This window comes from Pteropus vampyrus, unplaced genomic scaffold (genome assembly GCF_000151845.1).
Source record: "Pteropus vampyrus isolate Shadow unplaced genomic scaffold, Pvam_2.0 Scaffold11, whole genome shotgun sequence".
Lineage (NCBI taxonomy): Eukaryota > Metazoa > Chordata > Mammalia > Chiroptera > Pteropodidae > Pteropus > Pteropus vampyrus.
The window spans coordinates 2,043,664-2,061,029 of NW_011888792.1; the positions used below are offsets into that span (position 1 = coordinate 2,043,664).

Here is a 17,366-nt window from a genome sequence, read left to right on the forward strand (position 1 = left end):
GGTCCCTGGTGCCAAAAAAGTTAGGGGCCACTGATTTTTATGATTGATATTTCCAATGCTATTGTTTCTCATGTTTAAGAAGAACATGAAAAATATTCAAGCTTTTCCAGGAGAGAACACAAACTTCGTATTATTCCTATTTCTTACTGCTTAGCAACCTCAAGCAACTTCCACTAATAGGATTCTCCTGTTAGACACTTTGGATACCATTTTCTTTCACTCCTAAAATAAAGTAATACAGGCACACCTCAAAGATATTGTAGATACAATTTCAGACCACCATAATAAAGCAAGTATTGCAATAAAGCAAGTCGTAATCTTTTTGCTGGTGAAGGGTCTTGCCTTCGGTTTGTAAAAAACACAATACCTGTGAAGCACAATAAACTGAAGTATGCCTGCACTGCTTATAATTTTGTTACTGAGAAAACCAACAATACAAATGAAAGAATAAAAATATAAAGCCATCTCTATGTGCATGACAGGTAATAAAACTGTCACTGGCAGTGTGTCCTGTGGTAATCGCTTCTCTGACACTTCGTTTACTGACTCCTTTCCTCAAGTGTGCTTTTATTACTCTTCAGACTCCTCAGGTAGCAGTTATTATTTTGTCGGAATTTACAGTTATCAGAATAAGAGATGGTTTGTAGAAATATCATAATAACAAACTATTTTTGTTTAAAACATAAAAATGTACTGCCCACACACACACAAAAAGTACATTAATAATTCTAAACAATATCTGGCATTCGTCAGCTTCTTAAACTGGGTAGTGTTTATGTTAACATTTGTTTTATTATTACTTCATATTTTATATCCTTTTCTGTATGAGTAATACACTTAATAATTTTCTAAAAATGAGGTACCTCAGCCCTTCATCACTAAAACTTTAATTCCTCACTAAACATTTACCCTGTTTAATATTAGATAATATTGTTATGAAATTGTTTTTTACAGTTATGAAATAGATTTATAGTATTTCGATGACATCTGAATGGAAATATTTAATAAAAAAATAATCTTTTTAACTGCAAAAGTGAATACATTCTAAAAAAATAAAGTCTCACATGTTCAAGGATAACTTAGTAAAGTCCCTTTTAAAGTGGGTTCAAGAAGGCAAACAATCCCCTGTACTATCATTTCAAGGTAGTAGAGCCCACACCTTTTCTGAGATCTTGATTCAAATCCTGACTCTGCCTCCTACGAGATGTGTAACCTCAGATAAGTTACTTCAACTCTTTAAGCTTGTTTCCTCATTGTAAAATGGAGAAAATAACAGTACCTACCTCTCAGGAAATTGGATAGATTAATTAGTTAATAAATGCAAAGCATTCAGCACACAGTGCGAGGTACCCACAAAATGTTCAAAATTAGCTATTATTAGTTGTAACAGTATTTTCTTCTGATTCGCAAAGAATTTCTATGACTTTTTAGTCAACTACTAATCTTTACTTGATGTTATTCCACAAAAACAAATTGAGATCATGTTCCTTCACTTCCAGGAATGAATGACCTTTTACAGTTTAGCATAACACAGAAAGACAAATTTTAGTTAAATGCACCCTCTAGTGGTGTACATTATGTGCAAGTACTTGGCTTCTATGAAGAAAATTCCTTTATGGAAATATCAGTAGGTTAGTGCTTAGAACTTGAAGCCAGCTGGTTGAGAACATTATGGTATGAACAGCACTATCCTACATCTTTTAGAAAGCTCCCCCTCTTTAAGAGCTGGCAGATTTATCTTTTACAAAATTTCCTCATCTTAAGACCTAGGATATTTGTGGTACTTACCATAGCAAACCCCAATATTTGTACAGTATTGACTTTAATCTTTCCTCTTAAAGAAAATCAGGTCACTTTCTAGTTTGCTTTAACAAACGTGCAAAGTACCTATTCTTCATTTAGTCAACAAAAATGAACTGAGCACCAACTATATACCAGCTAATGGGGAAACAATAAACAACTTATTACATAATTCCTTTTGCCATTACAAATTCAAAATGCTGTAAGAAAGTACAGGCTACCATAGCCACCATAGGGGATTGACCTAGTTTGGGGGTTGGGAGGGGCATTGGAAGGCTTACTAGTAAATAAAATGTTAAAAGCCTTGAAGGGTGAGTAGAAACAGAAAAAGAAGTACCATACAAAGAGTGTGTATAAAGGCCTGGAGATAAGGTAAGATTCCTATGCAAGGAGCTTAAAAAAGAAGGGGGAGATTGTACAAGGCCAAGCGAGTGAAGTAAGCAGGGACTTAATACTATGTTAAGAAGTTTGAACTTCATCCTAAGAACAATGAGAAACTATGGATGGTATTAAAGCAGGAGCAATAATATGATTTGTTTTCAAAAGTTTACTCGACTAAGGCATAGGAAACGAATTAGAGCAAGAATGAATGCCCAGACCAGCTGCCAGAAATCCGGGTGAGACATGGTGAAACCTGGGTCAAGGGAGGTAGCAGTAGAGACAGAGTGGACGGATATTTAAGTGGTAAAATGAATGGAGCATAGCGATGGGGTTGTGAGTTGCGGCCCTGGTGAACTGAGTGTATGTTGATAATGCCATTTTTCCTGTTAGGTACAACTGGTGGTGGTAACGGCTTCGGAGTGCTTGGTGGGATGAGTTGTTTCGGAGACCAGGGTTTCCTTCTTAAAAAGAGGACTTCTTTGGCTACCAAGTGTAATATTTCCATTGAATGCTTAACTAGCATTGGGCAGGTCAATGATGCACCGCTTTCCACCCACTAGTGCCCCCAATATTTTTTAAATAGATTCCTATCACAGTGATCTACTCCCACAGCGCTAATACTTTGACCATACATCTGCCTGGAAAGTCCTTAATTCCCTCCCGCAGCCAATTTGACCAGATTCGATGTCACCTTCTCAAGGAAACGTTTCCGCTGTCTACCACCCCACCGATCCGTCCCTCTCCGCCACTAAACAGTGAGTTCCAGGCAGCACAGACGAAGCACCCTTCAGCTTTGTGCTCCTGGCGTCCAGCGCAGCACACTTCAAACACTGGGTGGTCCACAAACATTTACTTAGCCGCATTTATCCTCCCGGGTTGAGTCCCTCGCGCGAGTAAGAGGCAGGTCGCGCCTGCAGGGTTTGGGCCGCCGGAAATGACGCGCTCTTAAGGACGACGTGATTCCGGTCCCGAGAGCCGCCGCCGCCGAGGGGACGGGCTCCGCTGGCCTGCCAACTCCGCTGCTCTGGAGGATTCACGCGTGGTAAGGAGCTACGTGCGGCAGAGCCGGATGGTGTCCCGGGACCCTCAGGTGCCGTAGAGGCCCTCCATTTCCTGGGACCTCAGCAGGACTGGCTGCTAGGTCCCCGAAAGCCTCCAGCGCCAGGTGGGGGTGGAGCGCCGAGCTACCGGCCTGCCGAGGACGCCGGCTCAGGAACCGGCCTCAGCTGGAGAGCGCTGGCCACTCGGGCGGGCGCGTCCGGTCCCACGTGCGAGTGGCCCTGGCCGACCCGGGCTTGACACCCAGAGCTTCCCACTTTCCACTTCTCACGTGCTCAGGGGAAGAATAATCCAACTCCTCTTGAACAGCTCCAGCCCCTACTGTGACAGTCCCAGGGTCTGCAGTGATGAGTGTGCGCCTGTAGTGTAAAGTGGTGTGCAAAGTCTCACACTTATTTATTGGCTCCTCTCCTCAGCTTGTGTTCAAGGGATGTTTCCGACGTCAGGAGCTGGGATTAACACTGGTTGGTACACGGGGTCCTGCCTTGCGAGGGGTGCGGTTTAATAATTATTTGAAATCACTTGGGCTGGAATTACCTTACTTATCCTCTTATTAGTAAGAGAGAAAACCCCAGTATCATTAACATGACTGTAAACATTTTTATATATTTTACTAGTCATTCTGCGGGAAAGAGTTGTAATGACAAACTTCACACCAAAGGACAGGATTTCTGTATACAATTTGCTATGCAAATTGCGTTGAAAGGGCAGACTAAGCAAGAAGATTGGGAGAAAATAGCCCTGGGAGTTAGAGGTAAAAAATAAACCTCTAGGAAAACTGTAGAATTTGGGAAGGATAATGTCATTCACTGTATTACTATGTGATTTAGATTTTGTGAAATAACTTGGTTTCTCATTTTCCAGTTTTAAGCAAATACGTCTGTGTGTTGTCTGTTTTTTTACTTGTGTGGTAGCTTCTCTGGTAAGAGCTAGATTTACTCACAACCATATCTATGCAGATTATAAAATTATATAGATATATAAATGAAGTAAAAAATGTTTTAACAAAACTTATAACATATGGGCATATGTGGTATAGTGATATAGCATGTATCTTTAGTTTTTTTTTTCCTTTTAAATGATGACTAACTGCCATGCTTGTCTTAAAGATTGATACAGCATCTCTGATGAAACCATGACCAGGTGGGCACGAGTTACTACCACACATAACAAAAGACCCTTGCAGGCAACTTCATGGGAGGACATGAAGAATGGGTCCTTTGAGGAAAAAAGCCAAAACCGACCAAAGAGTAAACAACTTGAAGCCAATAGGCTGTCCCTTAAAAATGATGCACCCCAAGCAAAACACAAAAAGAACAAAAAGAAAAAGGAGTACTTAAATGAAGATGTGAATGGATTCATGGAGTACCTAAGGCAAAACTCACAGATGGTTCACAATGGGGACATGATAGCAACAGACAGTCAGGAAGTAAGGGAAGAAATTGCAGTTGCTTTGAAGAAAGATAGTCGTAGGGAAGGAAGACGATTAAAAAGACAAGCAGCAAAGAAAAATGCAATGGTAAGATTATCACTTCTACCACAATAGTACTTTATATGGCTAGAAACTATTATACACACATATATTTTAGCAATCTAATTGCTGTTCCGTACTAAATTTATAAAGTACATTTTGAGGGCTAGTAATAACATTAGGCCTTTTTTTTTTAACACTTCCTATATGCTAGGCTCATAAGGTACTGTTGTAATTTTTACAATAACACTACAAACGTGATGGCATTGTTCCTATATTATAGGTAGAAAAAACTGACATTCAACCCCTATTCATTCAAGTATGTAAACTTTAATTATCTTGCTGAAAACCACTTAGCTAGTATAAGAGGCAAAATTCAAATACAGGAAAAGGTGTTAATATTTGATTACTTAGAATAGTGCCTGGCACTATGTGAGTATATGTGTTATTAAACATGAACCTAAATGGGCTCCTAACTATGCAGTCCAGCCCCAAATAATTTTTTTTTCAACCCCACAGTTTGTCTTCAAAACCTATGTTCTCAATTCTGCCTGCTATTTTAAAAAGAGATCAAAATAAGGAGGAAGGTTAAGTATAACAGGTTAAATATGTGTGGTTCCTATTACTTAAAAAAGATGTTCTTTTGTCTTTATCCATGAAAAAGACATAAGAAGGAGTTCTAATAAGAATCACACTAGTTAGTAACAGAGCAGAGTGATAGAGTTAACACTCTTTGAGACTCTTCCTAGTCATTGCTCCCCACCTTCCCATATTACTTATACTCAGCAGAATGCTGGTGGCTAAAGGTTTGTTTCTGTGGTGCTTAGCCCTAGATTTTAAATGATGTCAGACATTTAAAATGAAATATTTTAGTATAACTTTTTCCCAGCTGTAAGTAGATTTCCTGTCTTCTAGCAGGATACTACATAAGAATCAGGATTTATTACCAGTTTTACACTTTCGTTTTTTTATTAGAATTACGAAGTGTAGAACACTGTACCAATGTGGGCTTGAAATGTCATAGGCGCCATAAACGTAGCTTCTGACTATTTGCAGTGTTAGTTCTATGTAGTGTCATATTTAAAGATAATTATTTAGAGAATGATGAAACATTCTTTGTCGATAAATTGGGATAGAAAGATAATCATTTATGTTTAGATCAGGATAGTTTTGTTTAAATTGTACAATTATTTAAAAATATTTTTAAGTCGAGTTAATTTAACTCAAAGATAATTTCATTGACATAAGCATTATGGTGAATTGCATACTATTTGAAAAAGTTTACTACTGTGACTTTTTAAGAGAAGTTTTGTTTGTAATTATGGGGAAAGATTGTTTTTCAAAAATAAAAGGAATGCTTTAAAGTACTTTAAATAGTATTGCTTATTTTAACCTACTTTCAGCTCGTTTTCATAGAACTTTTTTAATACCTCATACTAAGCATCAGTTCTTAATTGCTAATAAATTAAGATACAGAAATTTATTAGTCCACTCTCCACAATCCCATCTACATTAAATTTAAGGATCATTCAAAAAACTTGTATTTGGTGAAGTTTAGGTAAAAACCTGTCAGGTTATGTTAGCGACCACCTTGACTTCACCAAGAATCCAAGACTTATTTATTTTGGTGATCCATTTTTTAGCATTAGCTTTTCCTCCAATTGTAGAATAAATGCATTTTCTTTGTTTGGAACCAGCTCATTCTAAATGTAAAATTCACTGAAGAATAAAAGGACTCATTCTTTTCCAGTGTTATAAGACAGGAAAAAAAGAGTAAAGACAATTGCAAAATGTTATGTTTTATTTTGAATTTGTTGAATTTGCTTTTTTAAAAAACCTATGCTTGTTTGGGAAAAAGAATTATTAAATGATGAATGATTTGTTATCCAAATACTATATATACCTTCTTCTAGTTTAAATAAAATAATTTAAATATCTAGCATCTTTGATTATGACTGATATTCTCATTCACTGCAGCAAAAAATATCCTCCAAATTGTGAAGTAGTATGTAAAGCAACCAAACCATTGTTCAATGTTATGTTGGAGCTAAATAATTTATCTTAGAATTATTCTTTTAAAATGAATTGTATATACATCTATTTTTTGAATATTAAAGAATATGTATTGAGTATACAAAAACTGTAAGGTATAATTTTAGGTATGAAATATATTTTATGACTTGAATCATTATTTAAATGGAATCATTCAACCCCTATTCATTCAAGTATGTAAACTTTAAAAGTGCAAGTATTAATTTTGAGTGATAATTTTTATGGCCATTCTCTATTCCAGAAAACTCAGTTTTTCTAGTGCAGACATCCCCATTAATGAAATGTATAGTCCATATTTGCTTAACTCATTTAAGCAGTTAAGATACAAAGCCATTTATAACTTTGTGTCTGAGATTGATGGATTCGTTTTCAAAAACACTGAAACACCAATGGATATGACATTTATTGTTTAGGATTATGTGAACCACTTTTTTTCTACAGAAAAATGTTGAGATATCAAAAAAAGAGCTAGATAACCTTAAAATGAAAAATGTTTTAAAGATATTTTTAATAGCAAGAATTCATAAAGTAAACTCACATTTTGTTTTCCTAGGTCTGTTTCCATTGTAGACAACCTGGCCATGGGATTGCAGATTGCCCAGCCGCCCTTGAGAATCAAGATATGGGCACTGGAATATGTTACCGGTGTGGATCCACAGAGCATGAAATAACCAAGTGCAAAGCTAAAGTAGACCCAGCTCTTGGTGTGTATGTGTGTGTGTGTGTATATTTTCTATCAGTTTTTGATTTGGGGAAAGTGGCCAGTAAGTTGCCAACTGGGATTTTTTGGTGACCAGGTTTGTTATGAGTATGCCACTTTTTGAAATCATGTGAGATAAAATTTTAAATTATGTAAAAACAGATGTTTTCTCAGAGCACTTTAAAATAATATGAATGACATAACTTATACATAACCAACTTAAAAGAAACTGTTTGATCTTTACAGGTGAATTTCCTTTTGCGAAATGTTTTGTTTGTGGGGAAATGGGGCACCTGTCCAGAGCTTGTCCTGATAATCCCAAAGGACTCTATGCTGATGGTAAGTACTATTACCCTTATATGTCAAAAATGATGATCATCATGCAGAGTTGTGATTTAATTTCAACTCTTACTCAGCTCTTGTATAGTAGCAAAACCTCAAGAATTTCATTATTTTTATCTAGTGCTATTCTATATACTGGACTTTTTGTATAATATGATTTGATATATTAATAAACCAAATCAGAAATAACTAGGGTGTATATTTCCAACTCTTTGTGCTTGCTTCAACATAATTTATGAGAATATGTTGTAACTATCTACTTTTAAACATAACAGAAGCAAAGGGATTATATCTCAAACTAATGTAAGATTTTAAATATAAGATTTTAAAAATAGTTGTAAATTTCATCTCGGCCTAGCATATCATTTTGTGAAGGGCTAGTACAGACTATTCATATTTGTAGTAATTTTTGTTTCTGAATGTTTTCCTTAATTGTCTGGCATAGGATCATGTAACTTTGTCTTTAGCTCAGCTAATATCTAAAGGTCCCCATAATAAAATCACATTTGTTAATGTGATAGCTGGTACTATCAGGGTCTAGACACCTCTTGTGACATGTCCTGGGTTCCATTGGAGAACTTCAGTGAAAAAGCATAGCTTTTGGAGTTAATCAGATCTATTATAGCCTCAGCACAACGTATAATATGAAGATGAAAAAACTGAACATATTTCACTGATTCTAAGATACACATTTTTTTTACATTTTAATATCTCTAAACTCAAGATGTATCTGAACCATTGGTGGATCCCACATAATTGTCAGGTTTTCTTTTTTTCTGAGAGGTATGTTAAAGAATGACATATCGTATCATGGGATCTTAGATTTGATTAATTATGGTATTTATCTTGAAGAGTTATGAGGATTTAAATATATTATTTCACTATGTTCTTCAAACACTAAAGAGTCGTGGGCCTAGAAAATGCTCTGAAGTGCCTTCCAATTTTGAACTCATGAAACAGATCATATAACATGACTCATGAGCAAAGATGGCTTTGGATGAGCAACCAAAATGACTAGATATAAAAAAAGCATGCAGCAAGGGGAGTAGATCAATAGAAGTGAGAGTTGAACCAGATTTATAGCCTGTAGGGTCATTTTCTGAGCAAGTCACTTAACATTATGAGCATGATCATGATAATGTTTGACCATTACACAAAAGACTCATTTTAGAAACCACATGTGTCTTTATTCACAATCTTGGAATGCTGCTTAAACTAGGCAAATGGGCATTTTCATTAGGTTAGGGTGCCTAGCAGAAGGCACTGAAACAAACATTAATTTTCATTTCTTTCATAACTGTTCACCCCCCTCTGACCTAAGGAACAATAATTTCTAACCTTTTGGGGGGTCCTTCATCATTAGAGAATCTGATAAAAAACTGTGAACGTCCTTCTCGACAAATGTATCAACACACAAATTTGGCTCACAGGTTCAAGAGTTCAGAAACATTTCCTATTTAATCACGGTTAAGATCCAGTCTTCTGTGCAGTGGCTCTTGCATACTCCAGAGGACAAGTGCCTTCCATTATATCTTTCTTCTCTTTCTCACTCTCTCCTCCCCCTTCACCCTCAAAGGCAAGAAATGGTAGGTAGTACAGTTTAGAGCTCTGTGAGGTCAAGAGGAATAGGAATGGTGGCACCTACCTACGTTCTTGGCTCTAGTTACCTTGACAACTGAGAAGGTTGTAAGGACCAAATAAGATATGAAAGTGCTTTGAGACATTAAAAGTCTTATGTAAGAATAAGAGGTTTTCGTTGACTTTGTTCTTTTAACAGGTGGTTCCTGCAGACTTTGTGGTTCTGTGGAACATTTTAAGAAAGATTGTCCTCAAAGTCAGAGTTCAGGTGAGATCTCTGGGCTTTCATTTGGAAGGGGTGAGATAAGTATTCCTCTATGTTTCTGCTGCATTTTGTTATTGGTAATTCATTGAGGTACTAATTTTAAGGCAACCTGGTTTCTGCTGCAGTGATAATTATGCGTCTGTCAGCAATGGACACAGTAATAACTGAGCATTAGCTGCTGTTCTCAGGTGAAAACAAAAAAGTGACCAGTCAGTCCTAAAGAACCCTGATTTTATCAGATATCTTACTGATAAACATTTATATTTGCTAACTAATTTAATAATAGAGCCAATTCTTTTAAAGTATTGATTCACTAAGTGAAAATAAGAAATATGAAAATAACTTTCATGAGTACCCTCATACATGCTTTGCGTATATTTGAAGGATAAAGAGTTGGTTGCAAAAACTGCTGAAAATACTAAAATAATGTTATCCCCACAGCATCTGGCTAGCTGTATATTCTGCCTAATGAAGCACCACATTTGGTCATCAGAAGTTTCATGAATCTTCACTATATTTATGGCAGTTTTGGGGGGATGTGAAGACCATTATTACATTAGTTTACTTACATTAGAATGGTAATCCTGTGTGAAAGAAAGCAAGTCAGTAGGATAGCCCAGGAGTGCTTCTTAGGGAAAAAGCACATTTCTTTTTATTTCAAATAGTCACAGTACTACACAAATAAGTCTCCATTCTTACTTCTTAATCCTAACATATAAATTTGAAAACCAAGAGTTCTTGTCTTTATTACATTGTAGTCAGTAAGATTGAAATGATGAAGTAGAATTTGAATTCTCCCTCTTGGGAGGATTGCCACTTCCCAAATGACAAGACTGACAAGCAGATGTTGTATAATTTCACAGGTGGAATCTTGTGCATTTAAAACTGATGCTTCATAAGTCTTGCTGTTTACAGACTCTTGGAATTCATTGACTCTATAATGATGAACTCTGGGAAAGAATGAAAGCGCTTTCTCATCAATTTGTGCATTGCAAAGCAGTTGCTGCGTTTCCCTAATTGGGATGAGAAATTGCGTGTGGTACTCCGAAATCAAGGGTTATAATCAATTACAGAATTGCTCACTTTCCTTTAGTGATGGAGAGTGTTTCCTCCTTATGATTATTCATGTCAAAACTAGTTCCCTTGCTAAACCAGTACCTATCTAGGTGGGTATATTTGATTACTGTTTTTCTTACATTCTGACTTTTCTGTTGGTTTACAGATCGAATGGTTACAGTTGGTCGCTGGGCAAAGGGAATGAGTGCAGACTATGAAGAAATTTTGGATGTGCCTAAACCACAGCAACCCAAAACAAAGATACCTAAAGTTGTTAATTTTTGATAATGATTAGTATGATCATAAGTTACCACCTCATTGTTAAATTCTGAACTGGGCATTCTCAGAAGTTGGAGCTGGTATCCCTTGGAGAAGCCTAGATTATAGATATCTATGTGATCTGGGCGTGGTCAGTTTCTTGACTACTGTCCATCAAGGAGTACTTCTTCCACAGAGAAAATCGCTGAAGAAAAGCATAAGATATTTAAACTGGATTCTTTAAAAGAACCTATTTTTAACAGATAGAACAGGTGTAACTAAGTGGTTATATACCTAAATGTAACACTCATCTTTTTCTTAAAAACAAAATTATGCATTAATCTGAACCACTCCTAAACAAAGAGTAAACTGCTTTGCATTTGGAAATGAATTTTTGGTTATATTTTTTTCTAGGTTCAAAGTATCAATTTATTATTATAGTAGAAATGTATAAGTTGCCACAAAACCTGCTATATTTTAAAAATATTTAATAAAAACTCATTTGCTATTATTTTTCTGAACATTTAATTTTGTATTGAATTAGCCATTGTGCATTAATGTAACAATCCCATTGAAATCACAATCTCTTATGAGTCCTAAATGAGGTTAATTTTGGTTAATTTGTTTTAGTTTTGACAAAGAATTACATATTGGTGAGGTTAAAATTGAATAGTACCTCATGTTGATCGCAGCTCTTTCTTTGCCCTTGATTTTCAAGAAAGCAATTCTAGCCAAAATTCATTTTGGAGCATTTAACCAGAATGATGGCACATAACAGATTGTATGTCAAATTTAATAACATTTTGTTCACATGTTTTAGAGGAGTGAGGGTGAGATGAAAGTATCACCATAATAAGAGTTAGAACACTAATCAGAGACCCATTAGCTTCTTTGTTTGATTTGATGAATACATGCATACTTAATACATATATTTCATGAGGCTTAAGGCTCCCATTGTACTGTATAATGGAATGACTCTGGTGGATTGTGTTTCATTTGGAATGTTACCTGATTGGATCCATTTGTAACTAAAGGAAACAGCTGTGATTAGTTACTGATGCTTCAAAAGCAAAATATTTACCAAATAAGAAAAGAAACACTTTTCTCAGTTTTAATGTCTGCACAACTCAACACTTCTAGTCTTAATAGGAACTGTCTTTTATTTTCATTGAGAGAGGAAAACACGACATATTATGGCTTGGAAAATGGGTGCCCTTTTACAGGAATTGCATAAGTCATGCAGCTGGACAAGGACAGCAGTGCTGCCTTAGTCATTTAGTCCAAATGCACCAGATTTTTTTCACTTGCTCGATTGGGAGCCAAAGAAAACCTGTCAGCTGCAAGTTAAGTTTGATTTTTACAGTTTCCAGTGCAGAGATATTAATGTCCATCTTGTCTTCCTTGGTTTACTGTTTACATTGTAATGATCTATAAATTAGATCATTAGAAATAAATTGCAGGTACCGAATATAACATTAAGAAAGTGTATGGATACTTTTTTCAAAGAAATTCACCAGAAACAGAAATTTTGACATCCTGAGAGGTTGTGTTTCTTCACAGGAATAATGTTCATTTTCTTAGCTAAAAATGCCTAAAGAGGAAGGCAAACTTTTATGTATTTATTATGTTTCCTGAGCACCTGCTATGTTCCTTATACTTAGGCACTTAGTATGTAGCAGTGAATAAGATGGACAAAGCCACATGCATTCTAATGGGACTGAAGAATGAAGAGGTGACAGGAAAAAAATAAGTGTCAGAAATACCAGAATATAAGAAAAGGATATTTTATTACATTTAAAAAAAATTGTTGAATCCTCTAAAACTTAGTTGTTAGCATTCTTTTCTTCCTTCAGTCCTTTGAAAATGTCATCCCTTGTTAAAAGCTTATCTTTTACTTTTTTATGGCTGATAAAATCTAGCCCTAATATCCTGATTCAGTCCCATCTTCTCACCTGCCTGCTGGACATTCCTATTTGGATGTCACACTTACAAATTCAGTGTGGCTTTAAACAATCTCATCCCCCTGGAAAAAAACACCCAAAGACTAATTTCCCTTCTTGTCTTTGTTTTTTTTTTTCACTACAATTATATTCCAAGCCACTAGGCTTGAATCTCAGGTTGCTCTTTTCTTGATGGTCCCTCCTTCCAAGCCCATGGCCAACCTCCCCTTACTTCCGTCAGGCTTCTGCTTTATAGTCAGCCCAGTAGTCTTTCTATAACCAGCCTTATAGGAACTAACTCCTTCCTGATCCCAATAACTTTTCATTCTCTTGCTCTCTAAATTTTCTCCATAATACATACCCCTACTTAACACAATTTGTCCCCTTGCCACCAGATTCTAGGTTACGTGAGGGCAGGAATTTTGACTCTTGCTCATTACTCTTTCCCAAGAAGTACTCAGCACATAAGAAGCATTCACTTTTGTTGAGTAAATGAGTAAACTAAATAAGTGATATAAAGGGAATTACCAGAAATGATGCAAATGACTATCTACTTTAGATTGGATAATCAAGGGAAGGCCTCTGAGGGGCAGATTTTTCAGCTGAAATCTTAATGACAAGACGGAACCAGTTGTAAAGATAATGGGAAAAAGCATTTAGGGAAAGGGAATAGTCAAAGCTCCTAAAGGGGGAACAGGCTTGCCGTAATTGAAGAGCAAAAAAATGTGGTCTTTTGCAACTGGCTTCCTTTACTTAGTATAGTGTTTTCAAGATTCATCCATAATATTCCACTGTATAGGTATACAGGGAGGTATATAGGGAGTAAGCCTTGGATATCCTGACATGAGATAACAGAGAAATGCAATTATACTGAGGAAGGAGTATGCTCGGGTAGTTGAAAAACAGCAAAGGGGCCAATGTGACTGGAAAAGAGTGAAAGATAAATTAGTAGAAGATTAGATAGTTAATAGAGTCACAGTTTATAGGTTCTACCAGTTAGTTTCTGTTGCATAACCACAAAATCTCAGAAGAATACAAAAATAATCATTTACTTAGCTCATGCCTGTGAGTCAGATCTAGGCTGGGCTTACCAGGGCAGCTCTGCTGATATCAGCTGGGCTTGCTCACACCTGTATGAAGTTTGCTTCTGAGTCAGCTGAACTAAGCCAGGGTCAGATAAAGCAGCTCTGTTCCACGTGTCTCTCTTCCTTTTCCTGGAACCAGCAGGCCAGCCCTGACATGTTTTTCTCATGACAGTGACAGAGATGGGAGAGGGCAAGTCCATGTGCAAAAACACTTGTCAAGCCTTTGGTTATATTATGTCTGTTAATGGTCCATTGACGAGTCACATACCAAGCTCAGAGACAATAGGTAGAATAGTGCACTCCATTCATAGAGGTGGGGATGGTGGTAACAGAGTGAACATTTCTGAAAAATCATCTAATATACCATAAAGGGCCTTATAGACCATTATTGGGTGTTGGCTTTTACTTTCTGATATGCAAAATTGTTCATGGGTTTTGAGAAGAAATCTGACTGCTGAGTTGAGAGTAGAGTGAAGGGAGAAGCAATAACAGAAACAGAAAGATGTAGATTAGGTTGTAGTGGTGTTGATTAGAAGGGCTCAGGTACTAGTTACATTTTTCATATAGAGCTGTAAGATTTGCTGTGCAGAAGGAGAGATTTGACAAACACTAGGATGTATCTATCTCCTAAGTGCTCTAAACTCTAATGGAGAAGTCCTTCAACTTTTAAAAGTTATCCTGTAGAGGAGGCTAACTTGACATATGCTGGTTTGTCTTATGAGTTAAGACAAATCACAGAGTAGAATAATGAATGTTGAAGTCTAGGGAATAAAGTGCTAATGTAATAGTTATGAAAGAAGAGCTCAGTTAATATTCTCTTTCTCTGCAATATCACATTTTGCAGGTACTTTCTGTGTGTATATATAGCAATAGATACAAAATTGGTTAGCCACCTTGAATATATGTTAAATGACACTAGTAAAGTAGTTCCTATTACTAAAATTGATTGGATTCTATTATGTTTTAATGTCTTCCTAATTTAAAGCTCTAAAACATGTAATACATCTTGTCAGATGCTCCTGACATACAGATACCTGATGTAATGGAACAATTCCACACTATTAATCAACTCGCCGACTTATCATTTTTTACTATATAAAATGTCATAAAATTGCAAACAGAATATGTTTCACCTCTATAGTCTAAAACTATTTGTGATCACTTAAACCAACTATGTACCATTTTACAGAACACACAATATTGCATATGGGCAGTTTTCTATTGCCTGTGCCCCTGGAAGGGAGCTGAGTCACAGATCATCTAAAACATTTTTAAGGCTTTTTTAATGCTAATCTAAATCAATGGTATTTGACCTGAGATATATTTTTGTTTTTTAATCTCTTCCTAACTGCATTTTGCTTAGGCCGATATTAAATTATTTTGTGGCCCAAAAGCTGGTCAAGTGTCAAGGCTAAGGGTGCTTGCAATTAAAAGTGGGAAATCATATGATGGATAATTGAAAGTTTGCCATTTAACATGCTTACCAGCCCATCCTAAGTAGCATTCTCTATGAATTACATACAGAAGGCTGCTGTCTCCTTCAGTGGATTTCCAGCAAAGTATGGCAAGATGCTAGTGGAAATCTGGTTAAAATAAGATACCTGTTTCAAAAAGAAAATATAATATTTTAATTTCTTATTGACTTGGAGCTTTTTCAAGCAGAGAACTGAATCTTGTTGACATAGGAGAAGCTAGGTCCCTACTCTCCTGGGGACCTTCTGGAACAGATCTGAAAGGATGACTTTATTCTCCAGGTGTGGACATACACTGCAGAATTACAGTCAATTAGGAAATCTGAGTAAACGATTTCTCATATCTGTAGGAGCAAAATAACCCACAGATGTTTCATCAAACTTACGATGCACGAACTGCCGTCAATAGCATGGATGAGAAAATCCAGCACATACAATTTCACTTCTGACGTACTATGGAGAAGGTGGGACTGATGGCAGAATAACTGACTTCACTGCCACTGTGTAAGTGTTACAGAAAGATCACTTGTGAGGAATGAAGAATAGTTGTTAGAAAATAAATTCGTATAGTTAATGTAATTTATTTATATAGGTAGAAGTGAAATTATGAAGAGACGCAGATCTTCTAGAAAACATTCTCTAATGGCTACATTCAAGCACAGGAAATAGTATAAGGGCCACAGGTATTTTCTGCCTAAGAATTACATATTCTTTGTATAACTCTGCAAAGCTGGAATCAACCTCCAAACTTATTTTATTGTGCCCAAATGGGTTGTAATTTCAGTCTCTTCCTTTTTAATGAAAAAGTAATACCCATTATTTTGAAGAGCCCTCAAACAATAGGGAACCCTACAGGCTAGAATATAGAAGTTTTACTTCAGTCTACCCTAGTCACAGTGCACTTCCATCCTAGAAAAGATCACTTTTAACATTTTGCATATCCCTCTAGACCTTTTTATAAATATATAACATTTATGTAAGCAAATGCACATATATAGATTTTTATGTAAATATAATAATTTTACAAAAATTGGTCTATAATTTGAGTTTTCACTTAACAATAAGTCTTTGGAGGTTTTTTCTGTATCAGTACCTCTATAATTACTTCATCCTTTTTAATGCTGGCACAGTACTTACTCTGTAGTATGGCTCTACTATAACTTATAAGACGGAGCTTCAGTTAATTTCTAATATCTTTTGCCATAACAAATGATACTACACTGAAAATCCATGTGCATTAATATTTATACATGTGTGGGATTATTTCTATAGGCCAACTTTGACATTAGAAATGATGCTAGCCAGTCCAGGGGTAGACCTTTACTATCCTGGCAGCTACTACTTCCTGTCTCTGAACACTTGCTCTTGGGACCCTTCCTCTTAGAACCTATACGGTGTTCTCTGAGAAGTCCAATACCCATGGAGAACCTATGGAGAGACACTGATTGACAGCCCTAGCTGGCAGCTGCCAAAGGCTAGCACAATCAAGCCTTTGTAAATTCTAAACCAATTCCAGGTATTTTATTTGATTTTTACTGATAGTGGAATGTTCCAAAGGTTTGCTAAATATCAATTTTTTGCAAAGAGCAAAAGGAAAGGGAACTGCTTTAGAAATCTTTCATGGTGCTTTGCACGTGTCTAGCACTTAATAGATTTTTGTTGTTGTTGTTGTTGTTTGTTTTAGTGATAACTAAAGGTACATCTAGAAAAAACTCAGATGAACATCATTCGAGACCAGAAATGCTTACGTTGACTTCCTTATTTTCATATCTTTTTTCTTTCTACTTTATATTATAAAACATTGCTGTAACACTTAAATTTCTTATACTCACCCATCTTTGTGAGACTTTCTTCATGATAAAAGTACTACCAAGTCTTTGGGTTTGTCGCCATTCACTACAGGACAA

At 36.1% G+C, this 17,366-nt stretch overlaps 2 protein-coding genes across 9 annotated transcripts in view; one reads left to right on the top strand and one right to left on the bottom strand.

Moving 5' to 3' along the window:
• Positions 1–3,090: 3,090 nt before the first annotated feature.
• ZCCHC9 (zinc finger CCHC-type containing 9) lies at positions 3,091–11,473 on the top strand. Of its 8 annotated transcripts, none has more exons than XM_011377592.2 (8): positions 3,125–3,223; positions 3,657–3,704; positions 3,858–3,994; positions 4,350–4,759; positions 7,317–7,467; positions 7,710–7,802; positions 9,583–9,651; positions 10,871–11,473. In XM_011377592.2, exons 4-8 carry the CDS (start codon positions 4,376–4,378, stop codon positions 10,987–10,989), a joined length of 816 nt encoding a protein of 271 aa, XP_011375894.1. In that variant the 5' UTR covers positions 3,125–3,223; positions 3,657–3,704; positions 3,858–3,994; positions 4,350–4,375; the 3' UTR covers positions 10,990–11,473. The 8 variants fall into 8 exon arrangements, with proteins under 8 accessions (XP_011375901.1, XP_011375908.1, XP_011375894.1 ...); XM_023523041.1 differs by lacking the exon at positions 3,125–3,223 and adding an exon at positions 3,257–3,271; XM_011377606.2 differs by lacking the exon at positions 3,858–3,994 and having other exon boundaries at positions 3,124–3,223.
• A 4,007-nt stretch (positions 11,474–15,480) lies between these two features.
• Positions 15,481–17,366, bottom strand: part of ACOT12 (acyl-CoA thioesterase 12) — a 42,086-nt gene continuing 40,200 nt past the window's right edge. The window contains 4 exon segments of the mRNA XM_011378929.1: positions 15,481–15,588; positions 15,846–15,881; positions 15,883–15,984; positions 17,288–17,366. Coding sequence (XP_011377231.1) covers positions 15,481–15,588; positions 15,846–15,881; positions 15,883–15,984; positions 17,288–17,366 — 325 coding nt within the window.

Bases quoted from the DNA above. Each gene is read 5' to 3' on its own strand.
- ZCCHC9 (XM_011377599.2), top strand. From the start codon at position 4,376: ATGACCAGGTGGGCACGAGTTACTACCACACATAACAAAAGACCCTTG. The intron at 7,468-7,709 runs GTGTGTATGTGT...TGATCTTTACAG, and splicing joins TAAAGTAGACCCAGCTCTTG to GTGAATTTCCTTTTGCGAAA. The intron at 9,652-10,870 runs GTGAGATCTCTG...GTTGGTTTACAG, and splicing joins TCCTCAAAGTCAGAGTTCAG to ATCGAATGGTTACAGTTGGT.